Source organism: Pleurodeles waltl, chromosome 4_2 (assembly GCF_031143425.1).
Source record: "Pleurodeles waltl isolate 20211129_DDA chromosome 4_2, aPleWal1.hap1.20221129, whole genome shotgun sequence".
In the NCBI taxonomy this organism is placed as follows: domain Eukaryota; kingdom Metazoa; phylum Chordata; class Amphibia; order Caudata; family Salamandridae; genus Pleurodeles; species Pleurodeles waltl.
Genome location: NC_090443.1, coordinates 327,953,232 through 327,979,645, shown reverse-complemented (window position 1 = coordinate 327,979,645; position 26,414 = coordinate 327,953,232). Strand labels below are relative to the sequence as shown.

The 26,414-nt window shown below is 44.6% G+C and overlaps 1 protein-coding gene across 1 annotated transcript in view; it reads left to right on the top strand.

Moving 5' to 3' along the window:
• Window positions 1-22,610, top strand: part of LOC138292618 (putative nuclease HARBI1) — a 39,152-nt gene extending 16,542 nt beyond the window's left edge. Inside the window, exon 3 of the mRNA XM_069231322.1 lies at window positions 21,087-22,610. Coding sequence (XP_069087423.1) covers window positions 21,087-21,094 — 8 coding nt within the window. The 3' untranslated portion in view covers window positions 21,095-22,610. The remainder of the gene's footprint in view (window positions 1-21,086) is intronic.
• Window positions 22,611-26,414: the final 3,804 nt, after the last annotated feature.

Below are 26,414 nucleotides of genomic sequence, written 5' to 3'. Positions count from 1 at the left end.
GGCATTTCTCAAATAGACGTCTTTTTTACACACACTCTTATATTTGGAAGGAAAAAATGTAGAGAAAGATAAGGGGCAATAACACTTGTTTTACTATTCTATGTTCCCCCAAGTCTCCCGATAAAAATGATACCTCACTTGTGTGGGTAGGCCTAGCGCTCGCGACAGGAAACGCCCCAAAGTGCAACGTGGACACATCCAAATTTTTTGAAGAAAACAGAGGTGTTTTTTGCAAAGTGCCTACCTGTAGATTTTGGCCTCTAGCTCAGCCGGCACCTAGGGAAACCTACCAAACCTGTGCATTTCTGAAAACTAGAGACGTAGGGGATTCCAAGGAGGGGTGACTTGCGGGGCTCGGACCAGGTTCTGTTACCCAGAATCCTTTGCAAACCTCAAAAAGTGGCTAAAAAAACAGGTTTTCCTCACATTTCGGTGACAGAAAGTTCTGGAATCTGAGAGGAGCCACAAATTTCCTTCCACGCAGCGTTCCCCCAAGTCTCCCGATAAAAATGATACCTCACTTGTGTGGGTAGGCCTAGCGCCCGCGACAGGAAACGCCCCAAAGCGCAACGTGGACACATACACATTTTTGGAAGAAAACAGAGGTGTTTTTTGCAAAGTGCCTACCTGTAGATTTTGGCCTCTAGCTCAGCCGGCACCTAGGGAAACCTACCAAACCTGTGCATTTCTGAAAACTAGAGACCTAGGGGAATCCAAGGAGGGGTGACTTGCGGGGCTCGGACCAGGTTCTGTTACCCAGAATCCTTTGCAAACCTCAAAAAGTGGCTAAAAAAACAGGTTTTCCTCACATTGCGGTGACAGAAAGTTCTGGAATCTGAGAGGAGCCACAAATTTCCTTCCACCCAGCGTTCCCCCAAGTCTCCCGATAAAAATGATACCTCACTTGTGTGGGTAGGCCTAGCGCCCGCGACAGGAATGGATCACACAAGGGTCAATGGTAGTCATTGCTTGAGGTCTACTGTTAACCCTGGAGTGATTCATTCCTGAAGCATGCACTAGGTGCAGGCACACAAGCGGGGTTGTGTTTTTATCAGGACAAGTGGGGAAACACTGGGTGGTAGGAATTTTGAGGATCCCTGCAGATCCCTGGACTTCTGCTCATTGAAATGCAAGGAAATGTGTTTTTTAAGCACATAATGTAATTTCAAGGGGATTCTGGGTGAAGGAAAACTGGTGAGAGCCATGCAAGTCCTGCACCCTTGGACTCCCCTGGTACTAGTTTGTTAAAGTTAACCCACCACTCACACTGGTTGGTTTTAGCACCACCAGAAATTATGGTTTCAAAGCATGATTACTTATCAAAGTATCTGAATATTGAAACCAAGCCTTCTGAAGGTGGGCCATAAAGCCGCGTCCAGGCACCAACCTCTTTATGGTCCATTCACACGCCATTCACGCACAACAAACAACCCTTTCATATCGCCAGCCACGGGCCCAATCCAATCAATCACTCCACTCGCATTAACTTACCGCTGCCAGACATGGGCCCATCACATTCACACGCCACAGAACGGAATAAGTTTGACTACATTTTACCACCTGTCAAGTAACTGCCTCCTTCTTCCTTAACATTAAAAAAAATGCATGCGTAACAAACCTTTACTAATGACTCCTGTGACAGCCACCTGAGGCTCAGGAAGACATGTTTTTGATGCGCCTTTAACGCACTCTCTGCGCTAAATCCAACTCCTTCCAGTTTGTGGATGCAAGTTGGGGGTGTCCGAGTATGCCGTACAAAGCGATTCCTCGAACTGAGTGTGCATATCTACCTTTGAAACTAAGGGAGACATGCTGGGGATTTCTCATGCTGTTACCTAAAGAGAAGGTCATAGGCTACCTGCCTCCTTCTTCCTTAACATTACCAAATGCATGCGTAACAAACCTTTACTAATGACTCCTGTGACAGCCACCGGAGGCTCAGGAAGACATGTTTTTCATGCGCCTTTAACGCACTCTCTGTGCTAAATCCAACTCCTTCCAGTTTGTGGATGCAAGTTGGGGGTGTCCGAGTATGCCGTACAAAGCGATTCCTTGAACTGAGTGAGCATATCTACCTTTGAAACTAAGGGAGACATGCTGGGGATTTCTCATGATGTTCCCTAAAGAGAAGGTCATAGGCTATGGAAAAGGGTAGTGTTTGGTACATAGGGGAGTCCATGAGAACGTAGCATATGTCCCAGCCAACATTATGTGCAGTGATGTGACTATAATGCACTTATACAGCAAACTGAACATCTACTAAGTTCTGATGGAGGATGAACATGAAAAGCAGGTCAAACACTGACCTATACAAGTCATTCTCCTTCAGTGCTGGGATGGCACCAATGGGTTTGAATCCATAGGTGTAGATGATGTACATCTGTACTACCTTTACTATCTGCCTTCTACCTGTGCAATAACCCTGTGAAGGCACTCCTACCATAAGCTTTCCTTACCCATCCATGTCTCTGTTCTCATCAGAGTCCTGGCTAATCCTGTATAATAGCCAAGTGAACCTATACTAGTTTGTGGAAGCAAGTTGGGGGCTTCCAAGTATGCCCTACAAAGTGATTCCTCGAACTGAGAGAGCATATCTACTGTTGAAAGTAAGGTAGACATGCAGGTGAAGAAAGGGTACTCCATGGCAATGTGGCATATGTTCTGTCCACTAGTATATGCAGTAGGGAGAAGAAAATGCATGTTAATTGAACAGAACACCGACCACGCCAAAAGGAAGTCCATGATGAAGTAAAATTCTGTGGCTCCTTGCCTAACGAAGCAGTGGCACATGGACGTTCGGTATCCATGCACTGCCACTGAAAGGATTACCCAACAGCAGCTCAACCTCAGTCGATTTCCCAGAACTTTGCTTTAGTATGATACAACGTAAAGCAAGTAGGGATACAGAGGCCTGGTTGTGATGGACACTGGGGACAGTAATACCGACTCTCCTGCCGCTTTCCATGCTTTGAGCACACTTTACAGCGACGACATGGACGATCCTTTTTGGGTGTTTTAGGTATGCGATCAGCAAAGTGTCGCTCCTGCAGCCTTGCCACATCCTCCAGAACATATGAGGTGGAGGCTGCTGCTTCTTCTGTAACAGCAGTGAGGCTTTCAATTACAGACAACTGGAAGTCAAGGAAAGTCATGAGTCTTCCTGTTGTTGTCTGACGGTAAACAACATACGCATTATATGTTGCCATCTGAATCAGGTGGGTAAACAGTTTCTTGTACCAAGTGTGAGTTTTACGACACGCATTGTATGGTTGAAGAACCTGGTTGTTCTTGTCCACTCCACCCATGTACTTATTGTAATCAAGTATACAGATGGGCTTGTGGACTTCGGCCATCTGACCCCAAACCGTGATGGGAGAAGTGCTCTCATCATGAATTGTAGTGAGCACGTATACATCACGTCTATCTAGGAACTTGACTGCGAGCAGTTCGTTAGAACGCAATGCAGTACTCTGTGATTTCTGGAGCTTCTTGCAAACAAGCTCCCGCGGGAATCCTTTGCGGTTACAACGAACTGTACCGCAGGCCACAGTGCCAGCTTTGTATAGCTCACTGAACAGCTCTACTCCTGTATAGAAATTGTCCACATAAAGGTTATAACCTTTGTGAAGAAGTGGCTGGACAAGTTCCCATACAATCTTACCTGTGACCCCTAACACAGGAGGGCAACCTACAGGGTTTAGGGTAGAATCCTTCCCTGTATACACTCTCAGGCTGTACACATAGCCAGTAGAGCTCTCACACAGCATGTACAGCTTTATGCCATAGCGAGCTCTTTTGCTCGCAATGTACTGTCTGAAAAGCAGCCGTCCTTTGTACAGGATCAAGGACTCATCGACTGCTATATTCTTTCCAGGAGTATATATCTCTGGAAACCTGGCAGACAAATGTTCCACGACAGGCCGAATTTTGAACAACCTGTCATGATCTGGATGGTCCCGGGGCAATGCAGCAGAATTGTCATTGAAATGCAGCATGCGCTGCAGTAGCAAAAAACGATCTCTGCTCATGTATGGTGCGAAGATGGGAGTTACCCAAACCGTGCGAGTCGTCCAGTAGGACTGCAAGGTGGGTTTCTGTACTAACCCCATTTTGAGCGTAAGGCCCAAAAATATCTTCAACTCCGCCAGCGAAGTGGGAGTCCACTGGCGTGCCCTAGAACGGGGCCCTAGAGTGCCTCCGCGCTCCCTCAGAAATTGGTCTGCACGCAAATTTGTTTGCTGCACAACTTTCTGAAGAAAGTCAACATCCAAAAACAGATAGATGTAGTCGACTGGCAAAAAGTTAGCTGTATCGACTTTACATCCAGCGTCACCAGTAAAAGGTGGAATTTGGGGCTGAACCAAACAGGGGGGCTGCCAAGAGAGCACTCTCTCTGTGCTTGCGGCAGCAAGCACGTGCTCTCTGGGTTCGGCTAACCCAATGTGGTCCCGCTGCCCCGAATGTGCTTGCGAAGGGACAGCACGGATGTCGTCATTGTCTCCTTCAGACTCACTGGAAGAGGTGTCGTCAGATGGGACTCCGCCGACTGAAAAACCACTCCCAGAATCTGCCCCATTGTCCTCTCCCTCAGATGCTGTCTCAGTGTCTGCTGTCGCAGTCTCTGAGCCTACATCAGAACTGTCCTCCATAACCCGAGCTAGGGCTTGATCAGCAGTCATCCAACGAGACGCCATCTCTGCAACTGGCTAAACTGTCCCTCTAAATTACTAGCCTACGTAGAAGGCAGATAGTCACAAAATTGCGTGTGCGTATGTTTGTTGTGTACAACAGGAAATGTCGTCACCTTACCTTCGCTTCTTCTCCAATTCTGCAGATTTTCTGAAAACACTGAAAAAAACAAAAAAAGAATGTATTACTTCACCTTACCACACACCCTGTGCAACAGTCATTTTTGGTGCTCTGCCTCCCATTACCTTCTCTTCTAATTCCCTCAGTACTACCCAGCAAAAGTGCCACTCATATCTCCATAGTCCCCCTGGCATTACATTTGTTTTAAAGCGCAGGTAACGCTTGCCTTTACTAATCCACTCAGCTACTTTATGGCAACTGCCACTACAGAAAAGACATGCATGCATATATATATATATATATATCATATTGTGTGAACAAGATTCTCACCCCACTACACGAGGTTCAAATTGACATCTTTTATTGCAAGCAACAGCCACGTACGCGTTTCGACTCTCAAGGATTCTTGATCACAGTAAATGAGTCCCTCTTTTCTTTCATTGTTTATACTTGCGATAAAACATGTCAATTTGAACCTCGTGGAGTGCGGTGAGATTCTTGTTCACAAAATATTTTCGAGGTTGCTCTCCTCCATCACTGAGCACCGGCAGTGGAGTGCACTGCGCAACAGTCTTTTTAACCAATTTGTGTTGCTTATATATGTTTAGAAACAAAGTGGTTGAAGGGTTGCTGGGCGGCACACTCCACTGCTGGTGCCCAGTGACAGAGAAGACCAATCTAGAAATTATCTAATGCCGAAAAATGTCACTGCACTCCACGAAGTACAAATAAAAGTGTATTTTATTGCAGTCAATAACCACCAACGTGTTTCAACTCACCAAGGAGTCTTGATCACGGTCCTCGTGGAGTGCGGTGAAATTGTTCACCATTATAAAACAACACACACAAGAATAACAAGCATTTACAATGTAATGGGTCTCGCATCTGCTCGAGTTAGAGCTATTAGCGTTATAAACTCCTAACCCAACTTTTCTTGCCACATAAATTGATAATTGAAAGTTAAACTCTTTCACATAAGAGAGCCGATTCACAGCGCCACGGCCACCATGAGCATCATGTGAAGAGTTACACAAAAGGAAAAGAAGTTCGCTCGCAGTTAAACATAACTGCAAAAGTGCACTTAGCCTTGTACCAGGGGCGATGGCCAAGGCGGTAACAAAACCTCCCCAAGGAGGGACAAAGGTAAATCATTTTCCAATGTCATCAAAGGATTTTTGAAGGGCAAGCCCACGAACGAGTGGTAGTGATGGGCGTGAGGTGGGCGTTGTTAGAAGCCCAGATACACACCAACAAGTCAGAAAAGCAGCACATGGATGCTGCAATGCTTGTCCTGAAAAAAAAAAAAATATATATATATATATATATATATATATATATATATATGTGTATACACATATATATGAGAGAGAGAGAGAGAAAGAAAACACAACACTCCTGTCACAAACCTTTTTTTTTTTTATACATGTGTGCTTGCCCTTGCCAAAGCACACATGTATAAAAAAAAATTGGCCCCATTGATGGTCACCCTAAGGGCTGACCAACAAAATGTTTTTTTTTTTTTTTTTTCTTTTTTACCCTGGGGGGGCGATTGCCCCCCCCCCCCCCGGCAAAACTACATGTTTTTTTCCCCCCCCTGGGGTCGGCCCGTGTTCCAAGGGCCGACCCCGCCATTTATTTTTTTTATTTTTATTTTTTTAATTGTGGGGGGCGCGATCGCCCCCCAAAACTGTGTAAATTATTAATTATGGCCCCTGGGGGGCGGCCCGTTTACGAGGGGGCCGACCCTCCCAAAGAAGATCCCTGGTGCCTAGGGGCGTTTCCTGGCCGTGGATCGCAGCCGTGCTGCGATCCACGGCCAGGAAACGGTGCCAGGGAGGCATTGATGGAAAGGGGAGAGCCTCCCCTTTCCATCGATGCCTCCCTGGCATCTGGGGAGGCCGTTTTGGCCTTTTTTCCCCCACCGGAGAAAGAGAGAACGCTTACCTGCTTCTCTCCTTCTCCGTGGGGAAAAACTGCACATGGACGCTGCAATGCTTGTCCTGAAAAAAATATATATCTATCTATATATATATATATATATATATATGTATGTATATGTATGTATATGTATGTATGTATGTATATGTGTATATATATATATATATATATGTGTATGTATGTATATGTATATGTATGTATATGTATATGTATGTATATATATATATATATGTGTATACATATATACACATATATATGAGAGAGAGAAAGAAAACAAGACACTGAAGTCACAAATCTTTTTTTTTTTTTTTTTTTTTATACATGTGTGCTTGCCCTTGGAAAAGCACACGTATAAAAAAAAAATGGCCCCATTGATGGTCACCCTAAGGGCTGACCACCAACTTTTTTTTTTTTCTTTCTTTTTTTAACCTGGGGGGGCGATCGGCCCCCCAGGCAAAACTACACGTTTGTTTTTGCCCCCTGGGGTCGGCCCGTTTACGAGGGGGCCGACCCCCCCAAAGAAGATCCCTGGTGCCTAGGGGTGTTTGCGATCCACGGCCAGGAAACGGTGCCAGGGAGGCATCGATGGAAAGGGGAGAGCCTCCCCTTTCCATCGATGCCTCCCTGGCATCTGGGGAGGCCGTTTTGGCCTTTTTTCCCCACCGGAAAAGGAGAGAACGCTTACCTGCTTCTCTCCTTCTCCGGTGGGGAAAAACTGTGACGTCAGCGCGCCTCGCGGCGCGCTGACGTCATAAGGGGGCGGGAGGGGGGTGGGATGGAGACGCGGAAGCTCTTCCGCGTCTCCTACCGTGGGGAAAAAAATAAATAAAAATCCTCCGGTGCATCGCACCGGAGGATTTTTAACCCCCTCCCTGGTGTCGGCCACTGGTCGTGACCCGCCGACGCCCGCACCAAAGGGGTTAATGGTCGTATGAATGCCTTTTTCAGGTCTACAGGAAAAGTTCCTGTAGTTAAAGAGTTGTTGATTGTTCTTACAGGTGTGGCAGCAGAAGTAGATAGAAGAATGTTCTTGAAGATTTGTGGTGGGCAAGGGTCAGAAGGGCAACCGGAAGGCCTGCTTGCTTTGACAAAATCCATAAATTCACCTTGGGATATTTGTTGGAAGGACTGTAGAGGCTGGGTTGGTTTATTCTTAGAGGGTATTTTAGGAAAGGAGTTGGTGCTGATGGTTTTCCTCTCTTTCAAATAGGAGTCAAATGTGTCTGTCTTCGTTGTGTAATGAGTTGCTAGTTTGTTTGTGAAATCTTGAGTAGTGGGATGACTTCCTTCCATGCATGTAGGTTTTCGAAATTAATTGAGAATTTTGTAAAATTCCTTGGTTGTAGATTTAGTATTGAATTCTGTCAGAGTAGTGCCTTTTTTTTTAGCTTTTTTGATTGATGATTTGTATATTCTGTTAAGTTTGTGTAGCTGCAGTTTGTCTTGACTGTTGTTTGTTTTGAGCCAGGTCCGCTGCAACTTTCTGATTTGTTGCTTTATCTTTTTTAGTTCTGTGTTTCTCCAAGGTGTTGGTTTTCTTTTTGCCGTGTTTAGTTTTTCTGAGTGATATTAGGATATGAAAAGCTTCCTGTAGCCACTCATAAAGTTTTGGCACATAATTAATTGTATCTATATCTGTGTTGGCTGTTAGTTGTGTTTCTAAGTCATCAAAATTGAGTTTGCTCCATGGTAGATAGGTGCATCTATGTAAGTAGTTGTGTGGTGTGTTGATTTGTGGAGTTTTATGTCGGAAAGTTATCAAATGGTGGTCTGACCAAGTGATTGGCGTGATGCTATGAACGGTAACTAGTTCAGGCTAAGCAAAAATTATATCTAGGATGTGTCCAGCGATGTGTGTGGGATTGTGTACAATCTGACTTAGGTTCAATGCGACTAGGCCAGTGGAGATAGCTTTCAGATGGGGCATATTGTTTTTGTCAAACCAAATGTTTATATCCCCAAGAATGCATAGGTTGGAGTATAGTGTAATAAGGTTTGAGACTGTATCTAGAAAAGCATCTGAGAATGTGAAGTTGTTAGGTGGAGGTCTGTAAAGGAGCAGAAAGTTACAGGATGAAGTTGGAGTAGATATATGCATTAGCAATCAGAAATAGGCAAGGAAAGGGTTAGAAAACAGTGCAAATAGCAATAACCAATAGGGATCCTAGGGGGAGCACAAACCATATACTAAAAAAATGGAATGCAAACAAGGTACCCCCACCTAGGTAAGTAAAATGTGTAGGGGGGAGCTGTGGGATATTAGAAAACCACAAAGGTAAGTAACACAGTACTCCCCAGCGACCGGGAATGCAGGTGTAAAACAATGGATTTTCCCTAAATCACCCAAAAGGAGGGAAAGCAGAAAAATAAGTCACCAAGAGAAGACTGCAAGAAAACCAGCAGTGGATTCCTGAAGAAAGAAGACCTGTGGGGAGAGAGGACCAAGTCCAAGAGTCACAGTGGAGTCCAGGAGGAGTAGGAGGTGCTACCCACCCAGCTGTGGATGCAGGAGTTGGTCGACAGTGATGAAGAACAGGTCAGCACTGCAGCCCTGGAAACGGAGAAGAATTCCTGATGGATGCAGATGAAGCCCCACGCTGGAAGGAAAATTGCAGACGGGTGTCTGTGCAGGAATTCCACCAACAAGCCTTGGCAAAGGCAAACTCGTGGTTAGTGGAAAAGAGGTGCTGCCAGGGCCAGCAAGGCACAGGAGGACTCAACCCAGGAGGGGGAAGCACAGGGGACGCTCAGTGTTGCAGAGAGTCCACAGGCGCAGAGGCAGCACCCACAAGACGGGACACAGGAGTCGCAGTCCTGCGTGAGAAGGCAAAGGCTTACCTCCACCAAAGTTGGACAGATGGCAGAGAGGACCAAGATGACTACTCTGGACCACCACCTGTGATGCAGGATCCACGCAGCTCAGCAGAAGAGGGGATCCACGCAGCCAGTCGTCACTTATCATAAGTGCCTGCAGTTCCAGGGGAGTGACTCCTTCACTCCAAGGTAGAGTCCTTCTTCTTGTGCAGGCTGAAGAGTTGCAGTCTTCTGAGGATGCACAGCGAGGAAATTGTTACAAAGCTGGCAGGAACCCTGGAAACAATGTTGCAGAAGAGTCCTTTTCTTCTTGGAAGCAGCTTGTTGGGTCCTGGAGGTTTCAGTCGCAGTTCTGGAGGCCAGAATTCGAAGCAGAGGTTGCAGAGGAGCCCTGCTGGAATCTTGCAAGCCGAATCTGAGGACCCACCCCATAGAGAGACTCTAAGTAGCCCTGAAAGGGGGATTGGTCGCCTAACCAGGTAAGCACCTATCAAGAGGGGGCTCTAAAGTCACCTGCCTGGCCTGGCCACTCATTCTCCCAGTGTTCTCTGCCAACCTTAGAACCAAGATGGCAGAACCCATGGACCCTCTGGAGGAGCTCTGGGCACCACCCCTGGGGTGGTGATGGGCAGGGGAGTGGTTACTCCCCTTTCCATTATCCTGTTTCACGCCAGAGCAGGGTGTGGGGTTCCCTGAACCGGTGTGGACTGGTTTATTCACAGAGGGAACCAAATGTGCCCTTCAAAGCAAACCAGTGGCTTGGGGAGGCTACCTCTCCCAAGCCAGTCACACCTATTTCCAAAGGGAGATGTTGTTACCTCCCTCTCCCAAAGGAAATCCTTTGTTCTGCCTTCCTGGGCTTGATCGGATCAAGCAGCAGGAGGGCAGAAACCTGTCTGAGGGGTGGCAGCAGCTGGGCTGCCCAGAAAACCCTGTAAGACTGGGTGTAGCAATACTGAGGGTCCTCTATGTACTTCCAATACTTGCAACAGTATTGGGGTATGATTCCAACATGTTTGATACCAAACGTGCCAAGGTTCGGAGTTATGTAGCTGGACATAGCTACACATGTAAAATGGTGACCCTGCACTCATAAAGTCCAGGAAAATGGATCTGGAGTTTGTGGGGGCACCTCTGCTAGTGCAGGGGTGCCCCACACACAGGTACCTTCACCCTGCCCTCTGGGCTGAGAGGGCCTACCATTGGGGTGATTTATAGTGACCTGTGGTGAAAATGGGTGCATGTACCCGTTTCACGCAGGCTGCAATGACAGGCCTTTAGAACCCTTTGCATGGGCTCCCTATGGGTGGCAGAATGACTGCTGAAGCCCATAGGGATCCCCTGAAACCCCAGTGCCCTGGGTACCGCGGTCCCATATACTAGGGACTTACCTGGGGGACCAGTATGCCAATTGCGGGAAGAAAAGGTTAGTAGCAACCAAATTTAGAGGAGAGAGCATAATCACTGGGGTCCTGGTTAGCAGGATCCCAGTGAACACAGTCAAGCACACTGACAACAGGCAGAAAATGGGGGTAACCATGCCAAGAAAGAGGGCACTTTCCTATAGACATCCATGTTACCCTGTCTCTGTTAGACTTCAAAATAGTACTGAAAATTCACCTTCTACAACTCACAAGGCGAGGGAAAAGAAGGGGTAGATGTTCTGTTCTCTCCCACAGTTGAGGGCTGCCCTAAGCTGAGAAGCAGGTTCTATAACTCAAGGTATGTCATTGCATGAACTTCACCACTCTTTCTCCCCCCCCCCCGCTCCCCACCTTTGCAGGCTGTGCATGGCAAGTTGCTGAAAGTGATATTATGGGTGTGGACAACTATAGATGCCAGATGCAATTTCTAGTGCACAGCTGCTGGCAGGAAGCATAAAGCTGCCGGGCACTAATAACCAGCGCTTCAGATGGGCATGGGCAAGAATAAGAACGTAAGTTACTTACCTGTAATTGTAGTTTTCCAAGTTCAGATTCAGGTTTATTTTTATTTATGTTGAGGAATTCTCAAAGAGATCAACATAAGAAAAGCAATGGGTAAATAGCCTCCCTTCAAACATTACACATATAAAAGTTTAAAAGTCAGTAAACTCAAATTCATTGCACTTAATAAAAATTTTCGAAAACACTTCAAGTTGAAAATCCTTAAACAAAACATTTTGTTAGGAAGTGCATAAAATGACTGTAGTAACTCCAAGGCCAAGAGAATGGCAACTGGAGGCAGATGGGTCTCAAACATTTGCGTTGAAATAGTGAAAGTGCAGGAAAAATAAATAATACATGTAGGGTTGCACTTTTTGTTAACTAAAATGGAGTCTACTATGTTCTGAAAGCCTCTCTTTTTCAGACACACTTCCTTATCCACTTGAAAACTTAGGGACCACATAGCCTGTTTTAGACTGGCTTTTAGTTGCAGCGGTGTTAGAGCAAATACCCAATTACGATCTAACTCTAGTATCTCTAAGGCGTAAGAGAAGTTTCTGTAGTTAGTAAACATTCGGTTATTATCAGCCCAGATTTATTTTTCTGACAGGGACCCTAATGTGTCTTCCTCGCTCCTTTCAAGGCATGCAACCCCGCGTACCACCCCTGCCAGACCCTGGGCAAATGCACTTCTTAGGCCTGTCTCCAACCTTAGGACTGCCACTGAGGTAGCAGTGTTAATAGAGGTGAGCTTTCTAAGGATTCTGCCTTCCATTGAGTTCAAAAAGCCCCATTTCGAAATGTCAATCAGTTCCAGACCATAAAGGCGAGGCGCTGGAAATTTTGTCCAATAGACCACTAAAAGATGCAAAAAGTGCCTCCTCTGTCTCCCTGTATTAAGCCCCTAAACCTCTTTCTTGGGAACTTGCTTTACACACATTATTTTCCATATGGGCCTTATTGCTAAGATTCCCACACATTATCTTCCGCAGGAAGGTATATGAACTCACGATTTCTAGCTTTTGTGCCTGCAGGGACCTTTGAAAGTTACAATATTTTGGTTTCCTTTTCCCATGGAAGCACATAATTTTGCTTTTTGAGATGTTAATCTTTAGCAAATGGGCATCTGTGCACTGTCAGTGTCTGAAGATGATTATTTAATCCTTTCAGGGTAAGGTCCAGGATTATTATAACATCTGCATTTAATAGGCAAATTACAGATTTAAAGCCCTCCCTCTGAGATAAAGGAGTAGGAAGATCTGAATATATAAACAAAAAAAAAGTAACGGAGCTAAAAGCCACCCTTGTTTTAATCCATTCAAAATAGATATTGCTACAGACAGGCCTCTATCACCACCTAATAATACTCTGCACCTGGTGGACGTATGTAGCGCAATAACTAAATCTGATAGGGTGCTCGGCATACCCAGGTTAGCAAGCTCTCTCCACAGAAAGACCCGATCCACTTTATCAAACGCAGTCGAGAAGGCTGCATAAACCACTCCAACTCCTTGTTTTTACATTTCTTTTCATTAATCACTTGGAGGGCATGTAGAAAGCGGGCCTGGTGTGTGGTGAGCACCTCTGGTGTTATCACCTTATACCAGGCATCCCCTAATAGTGAACTGTAGGCAGTGTCTAGGAAGTCTGAGCTCTCTACAGGTAGCTCTGGATGAGCAGCCAGGACTTATCTTGGAGACGTGTAAAGCTTATGCAATGCTGCAATAGTCACACAGCACTTAAACTCATGAAAGAACCAGCAGTGTTACAAAAATAAAGGTACTTTATTATGATAATACAAACACTAAAATACTGAATCGGCAATACCCCAACTGGAGGTAAGTAGACTCGCTATTCTATATACATTAATAATCAGGAAAAAGCATAGAAAGCAATAGGCATTGGTAAAAACAATAGCAAATAGTGAGGGCCCTGGGGCGGGCCAAACCATATACTAAAAAAGTGGAATGTGAAAGGCATCCCCTCACCCAAGGAAGTGGAATCAGTAGAGGGGCGCTGGAGGAACTAGGAACCCCAAGTACCAGGGTGCCCCCAGCAACCAGGAGAGAAAAGGTAAGTACCTGGTTTTCCCCAAACCGAACAGAAGTACTTTGGAAAAAGACTGTGCAAGACACAGACATGACTGGAAGAAACCCACGGTGGATCCTGTCAGAAGAGGACCTGCAAAGGAAGGGGACCAAGTCCAGTTCGAGTTGGAGTGTCTGACTGTGGCAGAAGCCACTACCCACCCTTCTGTGTATGCAGGACCAGGTCGATGGTGGATTAAGAAAGTCAGCAGTGCAGAAGAGGAGTTCCAGAAGTGATGCAAGTGATGTTCCACATCGGCAGTCTTGATGCAGTCTGTCAGTGGTGCTGGAAAACCACCAACAAGTCTTTGCAAATACAAGGGTCTGAGAAGGTTTTGCAAGGCTGAAGAGGACCAGCAAGGTCCAGGGGACTCGACCCAACAAGGGGAGTCCTGGGTGACCCTCAGCAGTCGGGAAAGGTGCAAGAGGAGGCGGCCCCATAGGCAACACACTGGCTGTAGGTTCAACATTCTCAGTGAGGCCCACTCAGCACAACTGAAGAGGAGTCCCACGTCGCTGGAGCAGCAGGAAGGAGACTATGCTTTGCAGGAAGAAGTGCTGGGGCAAGGGCTACATGGAGTCTGAAGATCCCTTGGAGCAGCAGCAAACAAGCCTTGGTAGCTGCAAGAGTTGCGGTGCACAGGGGCACTGTCCTGTAAGGAGAGGCAAGGGCTTACCTTCTCCCAAGTTGGACATCTGGCAGAGAGGACGAAGGGGAACCAGTCCAGATCATCACCTGTGATGCAGAATCCATGCAGGTCCGGAGGAGAGCAGATCCACTCAGCCAGACGTTGTTGTAGTTGGTGCCTGCAGATGCAGGGGAGTGGACTCCTTCACGCCAAGGGAGATTCCTTCTTCCTTCTCGTGCAGGCTGAAGACTCGCTGCTCTCAGAGGATGCACAGCCGGGGAAATGTTGCAGTTGCTGGAAGAAGCGGGAGACACAATGTTGCAGAGCAAAGTCGTTGCTGTAGCTGCAGATTATAGGTTCCTGTGGAGTACAGTTGTGGTTCCAGAGGCCGGAAATCGAAGTAAACATTGCAGAGGAGTCCTGCTCGAGTCTTGCACGTCGAATCTGAGGACCCACCCAAGAGGGAGACCCTAAATAGCCCAGGCATATCCAGTTTAGATAGTAAAAAAGAGAGTACCTGCACCTTGTGTGGAAATCTGAGGTGGGGGAAGATGTGTTGCAAAGTCTTAAATGTAATGTAGCTTGATCGTGCTAATTTGTCCACTCATTGTTAACTTGGAGTCCATGGTAATTCCAAGGTTTTTAACTTCCTTGGATACTTGAGGAGGTGGTCCCAGATCGCCAGGCCAGGCACACAGTGTGTCATAATTTTTCCAGTTGCCACATGTGAGTATTTCTATTTTGGAAGCATTCAGTTTGAGGTGGCTCCAAGTAATCCACTGATCAGCGGCTCTGAGGCAACTGAAGATTTGTGAGTTTTCAATGCCTTTGGGAGATTCCAATTTGATTAGTTTTTGTGTGACATCTGCATAGTGGTAGTCTTTGAGTTGAAAGTCATTGATCAGTTCTGGTAATGACATCATGTAGATGTTGAAAAGCATAGTTGCTTTGATTGATCCTTGGAGGACCCCTACTTTTGTGAGGAAGGGTTTTGACAAGAAGGGGGTGGGGGGGGGGGGTCATGCGGGTCTAGCTTTGTTTTCCTTAATTACAGACGTATATATGCCTTTTTCAGGTCTTGAGGAAAAGTTCCTGTATTTAAAGAGTTATTGATGATTCTTCTTCGAGGTGCGGCAGCAGAAGTAGATAAAAGAATGTGCCTGAAGATGTGTGCTGGACAAGGATCAAAAGGGCAGCCGGAAGGCCTGCTTGTTTTGTCCAAATCCATAAATTCACCTTGTGATATTTTGTTTGACAGAATGCAGAGGCTGGGCTGGGTTACTCTTGGAAGGGGATTTGAAGAAACGGGTTGGTGCTGATGGTTTTCTTCTGTTTTAAATAGGAGTCCAATGTGTCTGCCTTGGTTGTGTAATGAGTTACCAGTTTGTTTGTTAAATCTTGAGTAGTGGGATGACTTCATTCCATGTATTTAGGTTTTTGAAATTCATTGAGAATTTTATAAAATTCTTTAGTTGCAGATTTAGCATTTAGAATTCTGAGTAGTACCTTGTTTTTAGTTTTTTTGATAGACGATTTGTATATTTTGTTAAGTTTGTGTAGCTGAAGTTTGTCTTGAATGTTGTTTGTTTTGTGCCAGGTCAGTTGCAGCCTTCTGATTTGTTGCTTTATCTTTTTAAGTTCTTCGGTCCTCCAAGGTTTTGGTTTTCTTTTGTCCTGCTTAGTTTTTCTGAGTGGTATTAGGATATCGAAAACTTCCTGTCGCCACTCGCAAAGTTTTGGAACATAATTGTGTCTAGTTCTGCGTTGGCCGTTAGTTTTGTTTCTAAGTCTTCAAAATTTAGTTTGCTCCATGGTCGATAGATGCATGTAAGGTCCTATAGAGTGTGTTGATTTGTGTTGGAAAAGTTACCAGATGGTGGTCTGACCATGTGAATGGTGTGATGCTTTGAATGGTAATTAGTTCAGGGTTTCCAAAAATTATATCTAGGATGTGTCCAACGATGTGTGTGGGATTGTGTACAATCTGATGTAGGTTCAATGTAACTAGGCCAGTGGTGCTAGTTTTTGGATGGGGCATATTGGGTTTGTCAAACCAAATGTTTAGGTCCCCAAAAATGCATAGGTTTGAGTATAATGTTATAAGGTTGAGACTGTATCTACAAAAGTGTGTGGGAATGTTGAATTGATAGGTGGAGGTCTGTAAAGGAGGAGAAAGCTACAGGAGGAAGTTGATGTAGGGTTGCATCTAGTGTGGAGGGCCTCACAACCTTGTATGGAAATGTCTGTTTTACAGAGATTTATTGCTTATTTGAATATAATAGCTAGTCCACCTCCTCTCTTGCCTATATGGTTTTGTGTGATTGGTTGATAGCCTGGAAGAATGGCTTCATGCAACTATGGGGCCATGTCCTCTCCCAACCATGATTCTGTTAACAAATAGTAAGTCAGGTTGTGTGTCAGTGAGCAGGTCATAGATGTAGTGCTTGTTTTTTTAGAGTGATCGAGCATTTATGAGCAGGCAGTTCAGAAAATGTGTTTGTGGCGGTGTCGTTTTGTTTTGGAGAAGGATGAGCAGTAGATTTTGAGCTTGTAGCAGGTGTGCTAGTTGTGATAACTGCATGAGGGTCACAATAGTCCTGTTTTTCTATATAGTGTTTCTCTTCCAGCAGGCTTAGGAGGCATGTTGTTGGGTCTGTGTGAGTTGGTGGTAGACTTGGTGGAGTGTATTTTTTTTTGTAGAGTAGCCTTATTGTCTAATAGACAAGGGGATGCAAAGTTGTTAAGAGTGGCATGTTGTTTATTTTGTTTCCATCAGTTTACTGTGGAAGGAGTATGGGTTAAGGGTGGTGGAGTAGCATGTGGATCATAATGTAAGGCTCTAAATTGTGCAATGGATGAGAGGTGGGTGAATGAATGTTGCTGTGTTGGGGTGCTTGTGGTAGATGTTTGTGAAGAGTGTGAATTTAGGAGTAAAGATTGGTCAGGATTTGTAATATTTGGGTAGTCATGAGGGTGGGAGTGGGTGTGACGGAAAGTATGAAAGTGTGTTATTTTGATGTGCTGATGTGTATCTTAGTTTTTGTGGAATAGTGAGAGGAGATATTGATGTGGTATTCTGTGAAGAATGTATATGTGAGTTAGTGCTGGTGAGTGGTTTAGAATACTACAGGCAGTGTTGATGTGTTTTGGAGAAGAGTATTTGAAGTGTGTAAGAGGAGCTGGACAAGGGTTAGGGGTGTTTGTGTTCTCTTCACTGGAAGAGGTAATGTGTGGTGGAGTGCAGTTCAAGGATTGTATGGTTGTGTGTAACTGGTGAAGAGAGGGGGAGGTTGTTTGTGGATGGTGTGTTGGAAGGCTGGGTTTAGGTATTGTTATGATAAAAGGTGGTCTGGCGGGAGCAAATAGAGGATAGTGCTGTTGGTTTATATAAATGGGGTGTGTATCTGAATGGCTGAAAGTAAAATATAACGTGGTTTTGAGTTGTGTGGGTGATAGCAGGACCTGTTAGTGGGAATAGACAGAGTAGTGTTTGGTTTGAGAATGACTGTCTTACTTTTGTAGTTGTGGTGGATATGTGTATAGATGTGGTATGTGGGGTTTTGTGCTGGTTGATGAGACATTGCAATCTGTATGAGGTCTGTTTGTGGTGCATGTGTTGGATGTATTTGCTGATGTTGTGTTTGGATGTTGGAGGATGTATAGGGAATAAGGTCCTTTCTGGTAATTGGTAAAATGGCCAGCATTTCTGGCCATAGGCCCCGCCAGGCCCGAACAGGCAACTGCCCTTGTCCTCTCTGTCCTTAGCTTAGACACCCTGAGTCCTAGGCTTAAATATCCCTACTGATCAATAGAAGCCTAGTCCTAACCCTAACCAATCCGATTTGTAACCCTAAAACCTAGAGCCAATGGGAGACCTAGTCCTGACTACCTATCACAACAGTAACCCTAAAACCACTAACCAATAGGAATCTCAACTCTGGTACCAATAACAACACTAACCCTAATTCTTAAGCCTATAGAAATGCTAGTCCGAGCAACCAATCACAAAAACATTTGCTATAGCCAATAGAAACTTATATAAGGGCCAAGTTAACTGAAGCCCAAGCCCCTGTGGGAGGGAGGAGGAAACTGCTGCTCGATTCAGAATCTCCTGGGAAACAGACCAGCAGAATCCACACTTCAAAGTTAGCAGAGTCTACTTTCTAGGTAAGGGACAGATTGAAAAGCACTGAAATACTGCTTGTTGCGCACTCAGATATTTGGCTTTTTCAAGGCAAAAAACAAGTGGTGCAGACACTTTCTAAACACAATTTAAATCACAGAAACAGATTAAGCAGTCTCCTAAACACACTCTGGTTAGCCACTGAGGTGTATGTATCCTTTTTATTTAAACAAAAGAGGGGGGTTGGCTTCATGCAGTCTTTTGCTACAAACTACGAGGGAAATTTCAGACAGCCACGGGTAATGGGAAAAAAAACAAAAAAACTGCAGTTTAAAAAGGCCAAGTTGGCTGAAACACAGGAAGCATACAGTAAACAGGCACGGGTAGCAGTACAAACACTTTTTAACAAATAACAAGACATCCCAGAAAGTCTGGGGCTCTTACCAGTCTCCTAGGATTTCTTGATCACTGGGCTGTATTAGGGCACAGGGAAAAGCTGGACTCACAAAATCGAGGTGGCTGTCTGGGTGTTCCCTCCACAAACTTAAAGGCCCAGTTCAGGTGGTATAGGTGGGCTCGGGTTGCTTGAGCGGTAGAGAGCCAATCACCAAGCCAAGCCCCTGTGGGAGGGAGGAGGTAAATGCTGCTCTGTTCAGAATCTCCTTGGACACAGATAGGCAGAACCCACACTTCCAAGCTAGCAGAGTCTACCTTCCAGGTAAGGGACAGATTGAAAAGCACTGAAATACTGCTTGTCGCACACCAGATAATTGGCTTTTTCAAGGCAAAAATAAGTGGTGCAGACACTTTCTAAACACAATTTAAATCACAGCAACAGATTGTGGTTCTTTTTGTGGGTAAGAGCTGTGTGACTACAGTGGTATTGCATAAGCTTTGCATGTCTTCTTGATAAGTCTTGGCTGCTCATCCATAGCTACCTCTAGAGAGCCTTGCTTCTAGACACTGCCCACACTTCACTAATAAGGGAATACCTAGACCTGGTATGAGATGATAATACCTTAGATATTCACCATACACCAGACCAGCTTACTACATCAGTAATGAAGTAATTGATAGAGTTGTCGTTAGGAGGACTGTCAACAGAGTCAAGTCCGTGTTGGTGTCAACGACGGTCCGACCCATGAAGTCACCTTTGACATGGACAAAGTTTATTTAGCCACCAGCCTAGATTGCTTATTGATTGACAAGGACTTTGTCTGACTCTATCAACAAGGGTTTCATCTACTGAATTATTATTGATAGTCAAAGTGGTGTCTTTGGAAGCATGAGAAGAGGATAGCAAAGTGACTGAGCACTTAGATATGACCTTTTTGAGTGTTGGCTATTCACACTAGGAGTTTGTGTGTTAGGGGCTGGCACAGAGGGACTTAGGGTGGAGGTCGTGAGCCTTAGATGAGGCTGTGACCAAACCTTATTGAGCCTGGTAAGAGGTGTGCTTTTAGATAAATATGCCCCAGGTGGCATCTCCTTAAGAAAGCGAAGTGACTTGTCATTAATTGTCTCATACTTGGAAGTTTCGCATATTTTGAATTTCTCCACCTGCTGTTCTTATCGGTGAAGGCACACTAGACTTTTTTTGTGTCCTCAAAATAGAGCTACCTGGTGCTCCAGGCTTGGATCTGCAAGGTTTGAAAAGTGCTCTAGTTTTCAGAGAGGTGTCAAACATTTGGAAGGATCAAAGGGCTCAACCCTGGCCAAGGAAATGGATCACCTTCTGTAAACGGAGGTGATAGAATTCCCTAGGAACAAACACCAGAATTAAAGGAAATTATACTTCTGAAGCAAAGAGCAGAGCTCTGGGAATTCCTTCAGCTTACCTGCAGTACAAAACCTCTGCAGCGTAGCCTGTGTGGGAGTTTAGAGCGCTGTCTCTCTCAACCTCATTAGCCAGAGGTCACATAATGATGGGTGGGTGGGCAAGGCATATAGTATTTGGCTGTTATCAATGTTATTTGAGTCTTGTTATATGAATTCTTGAGAAAGCTGTTTCAATGTTCTTTGAGTCCATGAGAATGTTGCTGTATTAATACAAATTAATGAAGATTCCCTCTCTGCCTAACAAAAGAAAATATTGAGGCATGTGAATCTATGAAAGATCCTGTACCGAAGGCTATAATATGCTCAATAAATGGGCAGCTATATCATACAGTACTGAAAGGAATACACTTTCTGAAAAAGCGAGGGAGCAAGGTGTGGTTTTGGGGTTTAAGGAGGTCAGAAACACACTTCAGCAGTCAAAGAACAGTTTCTAGTGCTTGCCACATGGTTGTGGTTTTGGTAATGTGTGGAAGAAGTATACTGTTTCTGCTGCCAGTATACACTGGAGCCACCTTATGAGTGGAATAAATCAATGGTTCCTTTTAAAAATTAAGCAAAAGCACAGAGCATTTGGTAGACCCCATATCTGGTATCAGCAAGGACGAAGTTGACGCCAGGTTCTCTGTGTGGGATTCCCACCCATTGAAAACATTTTGGTGTCATTGATGACCGTTTTTTTTAGTGGCGGCTATTTATTTTTTTGCAGAGAGAAGAGATTTTTATTTTGGCAGCTGACCCACCTTAGAGTGTTCACAACATGATGGTAATCTGTGCTGAAATAGTATGATTGACATAAATTTAGTTGTATTCTTACCACATATTGTTTGGTGCGCTGATGTTGTGTGGACTTTTTTTGGTACACTTTCAATGTGAGTTGCTCACTTTCTCACTGTCTCCTCCCGTCTTACCATTTGTTCTACAGATGCTTGAGTGATGAAAGACCCACTCTGCTACTTCTCCCAGAAGACTAATAGCACATAGAGTGCTAACACAGGAAGCAAGAAAATCCAGTGAGGACACTGAAAACCTCATGTATTCAAAGAATTGGTCTCATGACTTTTGGTGGACTTCCTAAGACCGAACATGATTTGCCTCTAACACAATATGTGACATTTAGACATGGTTCATTCTGTTTCTCTAGATCATGTAGTATGAGTGCTGCATCGCTTGTGTCTTTTACGAGAGTTACCCTCCGTTACTTGCAGTTTCTGGGAGCTGGTATCTCTGTCTTCAGGCTTGTTATAACACAACTGGTGGAGGACCTGGGTTCATGAACCAGTGATCTTCAGTCACGATTTTGCAGACATAAGAGGTTAAGGGCCACATGTACGAAGATCAGGTTTTACGACTCGCAAATTGCGAGTCGCTAAGAGACGCAATTTGCGGGTCGCAAAACCTAATGTACCACAGTGTCAATTACACTGTTTCGATTCTCAATGGGGTCGCAAATGACTTAACTCATGAATATTCATGAGGTAGGTCGCAATTTGCGACCCCATTGGGAATGGCGGCACTCACAGGGATGGAGGCCTGCATGAGTCAGCATACCACCATGTCTGTGACTGCTTTTAAATAAAGCAGTTTTTTTTTTTTCTTTTTTTAAATGCAGACCGTTTTTCTTAAAGGAAAACGGAATGCATTTCAAAAATGAAAATTTTTCTTTTCCCTTTTTCAGAACAGGCAGTTGTCCGTGGGGCCACTGCCTGCTCTGAATTTTTTTTTTTTTTTGGCACGCTTTCATAAAGGGGAAGTGGTCCCATGGGGACCCCTTCCCTTTTGCAAATGGGTTAGCACCAATTTGAAACTGGTGCTAACTGCGATTGTTTTGTGACCGCATTTGCGGTCACAAAACAAACATACATCGGACTGCGATTCGCAATTAGGAAAGAAACGCCCCTTCCCAAATGCAACTCGCAAACCCTTTTTGCGATTTGGTAATGTGACTACCGAATCGCAAAATTGTGTTTGAGCATTGGAAAAAGCTTTTTTTCTCGTCACAAACGGCCTGATTCTGCGAATTGGGCCATTTGCGACGAGAAAAAAAGCTTCATACATGTGGTCCTAACTTTCTTGCGCCACTCTGTGGCAGGGGCACACAAAACCTACTTCTGTTAGGGTTATTAAGCTAAAACTGTGCTATATTGGTCACTTTTGGCCATATTTTCTCTCTATGCTTAACTGGAATGAATTAACAAACCGATTCCTCTATACACTTATTATTTGGCAGCCATTTCAGTTTGGTAGTAAGCATCACATGGTTTATTCAGCTTGAACCCCTTTAGATTGACTGACTAATTTTGCTGTTTCTAAACTGTAGAGTGCAGCAAAACTGCATATTTGATCTTTTTCTAAACCGTTTGGTTTGTTTTTCTATCTTGACAACTATGATTTTTTTATTGGACAGAAAAATTAAATAAAATAAAGTGAGAATTAGCAATAAAACTGACATTGTTATCCCTCTCTCATTGTCCCCTTAAAAATGTGGGTATGGCTAAGAAAATGTTACCTCTAACAGAAGCTGTAACACCAGGCATTGGTATCCTTTGTAAATTAATATGCTGTTTTGAATATATTTACTATCAGGTCGATCATGCTAGACATTAACAATTTAGATGCATTCCTCTTACGTCTCCATTCTGTCCTGCTTACCCCATATTCATGGAATACCGTCTTGGCAGTTAAGAACGGTTCTATACAAAGTCGGAAAGAAATCTGTAGCTCAGCTGAATGTCCAACCCAATGCTGCAGCATGCCGTCAGCTGTCAGAACCCCACTGCTCACACTTCATTTTACAGTACTGTCATCTGTATAGTGCTCATATTTTCTCATATGTTGGCTATTTTTCTGATTTGAACCCATTTTTCACAGAGGTTCACAGATAAGTGGATCTTGCAGATCCTACATTTCAGAGGTTACTACACATATCGATGCCTTCCGACAACTTGCCTTCCTTCACAGTCTTTGCAGTCCTCTTTCAACCACAAGAAAACCTTTGTATGACATCAGTCTTTTCTGCATGGTCACCCCATATTTTTCACTTTTTGCTGGACTCCATAGTAATTGTTGATTTTAGAACTCTTTTGCATATTACCCCTTCTAGCCAGGGGTAAAGTACTTGTGCTTCTCCTTTCAACACAATGAAATTGTTCCACTTCTGACTGGCATATTTAACTTACGTCTAAGTCCCTAGTATATGGTACAACATTCACCTGGGCATGGAATTTAAATGCCACTATTGGACTGCAGCACCTGTTTTGCCATCTACTACAGTGACAGTATAAAACATTGGTTTAGGCCTACCATTGTAGCCTGCCTGAAGCAGTATAGAAATTGCAGTTCGAAGTGTCAAGTAAAATCCTTTTGACAGGTCAAAACCTCCCTTTTTAATATTAATAAGTCACTCCCACATATGCCCTGTGGTCACCAAGGCAGAGTACATGGTATTTAAAAGTAGGACATGTAGGCAATTAATGTTAACATGCTCTACAGTGACTAGCACCCAAAAGCGACCTTTTAGTGTGGCGGGCCTAGCTGTCCTATATAGAAAACCAGATTACAAATTGAAATCCGAACACTGTGTCTCTGGAATGGGACTTCCTAGAAAAGTAACTTAAATAGTTTTCATAGATTAAAATCAACTTTATAGTGAAGTCAGATTTTTAATAAATAATAAGGAAATATAACTTTCAGAAAGTTAGCTCTTCTGTGTCTGAAATTAATGGAGGCTGATTTGCATTTGCTCTCAAAGTTTTCCCAGGCAGAGATAAGCATTTGCCTAAGTGTGAAATGCCTCCCAGGAGCAAACAATAGGCTGACCTTAATGTGCACAGATGACTCCACTGAACCCTGAAGAGTGTGCAAGGTGGGTGCTGTAAGTGTCCTTTTTTGACAGAGTATCAAATTCTGCTTGACCGTTCTGCTAGGTTTACATATAACACTTGGGGGTGCTCTTAAAAGGCAAATAACAGATGGTAAGACAATTCTTGTGTATCCACTGTCCGGACGCTGGAAACCCCTAGATTTGTTCTACTAGACGTCTGCCTTTGGATTTATTGTGTGTACAGCTGCTGCCTCAAACTGGATTCTAGTGTTACATGTGGGAGGACACCAGGATTGCCTTAACACCATGGGTGTGGGCATCGGCCGACGCTTGCACACCCTCCCTGTTGCGGGTCACAAGGGAGGATTTTTTTTTAAAATGTATTTTATTTGACCACCCCCCCATCGGGAGACACAGAAGAGCTTCTGTGTCTCCCCCTGCCCCTTTGTAACATCATCGCGCCACGCTGACATCACACTTGTTTTCCCCACCGGAGCAGGAAGAAGCAGGTAAGGCCGCTTCCTACTCCAGTGGGGAAAACGGGCCCAAACGGCCCTCTTCACCGTTCAGGAAGGCCTCGATTGAAAGGCAAGATTCTCCCCTTTCAAACGAGGCCTTCCTGAAACCCCACTAGAAACCAGAGATTTCACTTGCCCCCCCCCCCCCCCCCTCCCCCGATCGGCCCCCAGGGAAAACACACCCACTTATAAAAGTCATTCATACATATTATATATATATATATATATATATATATATATATATATATATATTCGATGGCATGTGTAGCTGCAGATACACATGCTGTGCATTATCCTGCCATCTAGTGTTGGGCTCGGAGTGTTACATGTTGTTTTCCTTCGAAGAAGACTTTTCGAGTCACGAGACAGAGGGATTCCTCCCTTTTGGCTCCATTGCGTTTTTGATTCTGGGCTCAGCGGCCATATAGGGAAACTTACCAAACCCAGACCTTTCTGGAAACTAGACACTCTGGGTAGTCCACAGAGGTGTGGCTTGTGTGAATTCCTCAAAGTTTTCTTACCCAGAATACACTGCAAAGGTGAAATGTTGAATAAAAACTCTATTTTTCTTGCATTTCTGTCACACAGACTACAACAATATGATGGGATCCACAAAATTCCTACCACCCAGTGTTTCACCACCTGTCCTGATAAAAACGCTACCCCACTTGAGCGCCTGTACCTGGTGCCTGCGTGAGGAATGGATCACTCCAGGGTCAACAGTTGCCCTCATGTAAGGACGAACATTGACCATTGTCTGATCTATTCCTGACACAGGCACTAGGCCTATCCACACAAGTGAGGTGCCATTTTTATCAGGAGACTTGAGGGAATGCTGGGTGGAAGGACATTTGTGGCTCCTCTCAGATTCCAGAACTTTCTATCCCCGAAACGTGAAAGTATTTTTGTTTGCCAAATTTTGAGGTTTACAAGGGATTCTGGGTAACAGAACCTGGTGAGAGCACCACAAGTTACCCCATCCTGGGTTCCCCTAGGTCTCTAGTTTTCAAAAATGCAGAAGTGTCCAGGTTTGCTAGGTTTTCCTAGGTGCCGGCTGAGCTAGAGGCAAAAATCCACAGCTGCAAACTTTGCAAGAAACAGGTCTGTTTTCTTTGGGAAGATGTGATGTTTTCATATTGTGTTTTGGGGCATTCCCTGAGTGGGCACTAGGACTACCCACACAAGTGAGGTGCCATTGTTATCGAGAGACTTGGGAGAATGCTGGGTGGAAGGAAGTTTGTAGCTCCTCTCAGATTCCAGAACTTTGCAGCATCTAAATGTGAGGGCAAAGTTTGTTTTGGTCAAATGTTGAGGTTTGCAAAGGATTCTGGGTAACAGAGCCTGGTGAGAGTGCCACAAGATACCTCCATCCTGTAAATGTCCAGGTTTGCTATGTTTTCCTAGTTGCCGGCTGAGCTAGAGGCCAAAATCCACAGCACGTCGGAGTTCAATGTAAAAATGTGATGTGTCCATGTTGCGTTCGTTTCCTGTCACGCGCACTAGGCCTACCCGCAGAAGTGAGGTACCATTTTTATCGGGAGACTTCGGAGGGAAACACAGAATAGAACAAGTGTTATTGCCCTTTGTCTTTCTCCAAATGTTTTCCTTCCAAATGTAAGACATTCTGCAAAAAGGATGTTGATGCCTTGTAATTCACATGCTAGTAAGGGGACCCCAGAATTCAGAGATGTGCAAACAACCACAGCTTCTGAACACCTTATGTTGTGCCCATTTTGGAAATACAAAGGTGTCCTTGATACCTTTTTTTCACTTTTTATATTTCACCAAATGAATTGTTGCATACTTGCTATACAGATTACAAGGTGCAGCTCCTTTATTGGCTCTGGGTACTTAGGGTTCTTGATGAACCTACAAGCCCTATATGTCCCCGCAACCGACGAGTCCAGCAGAC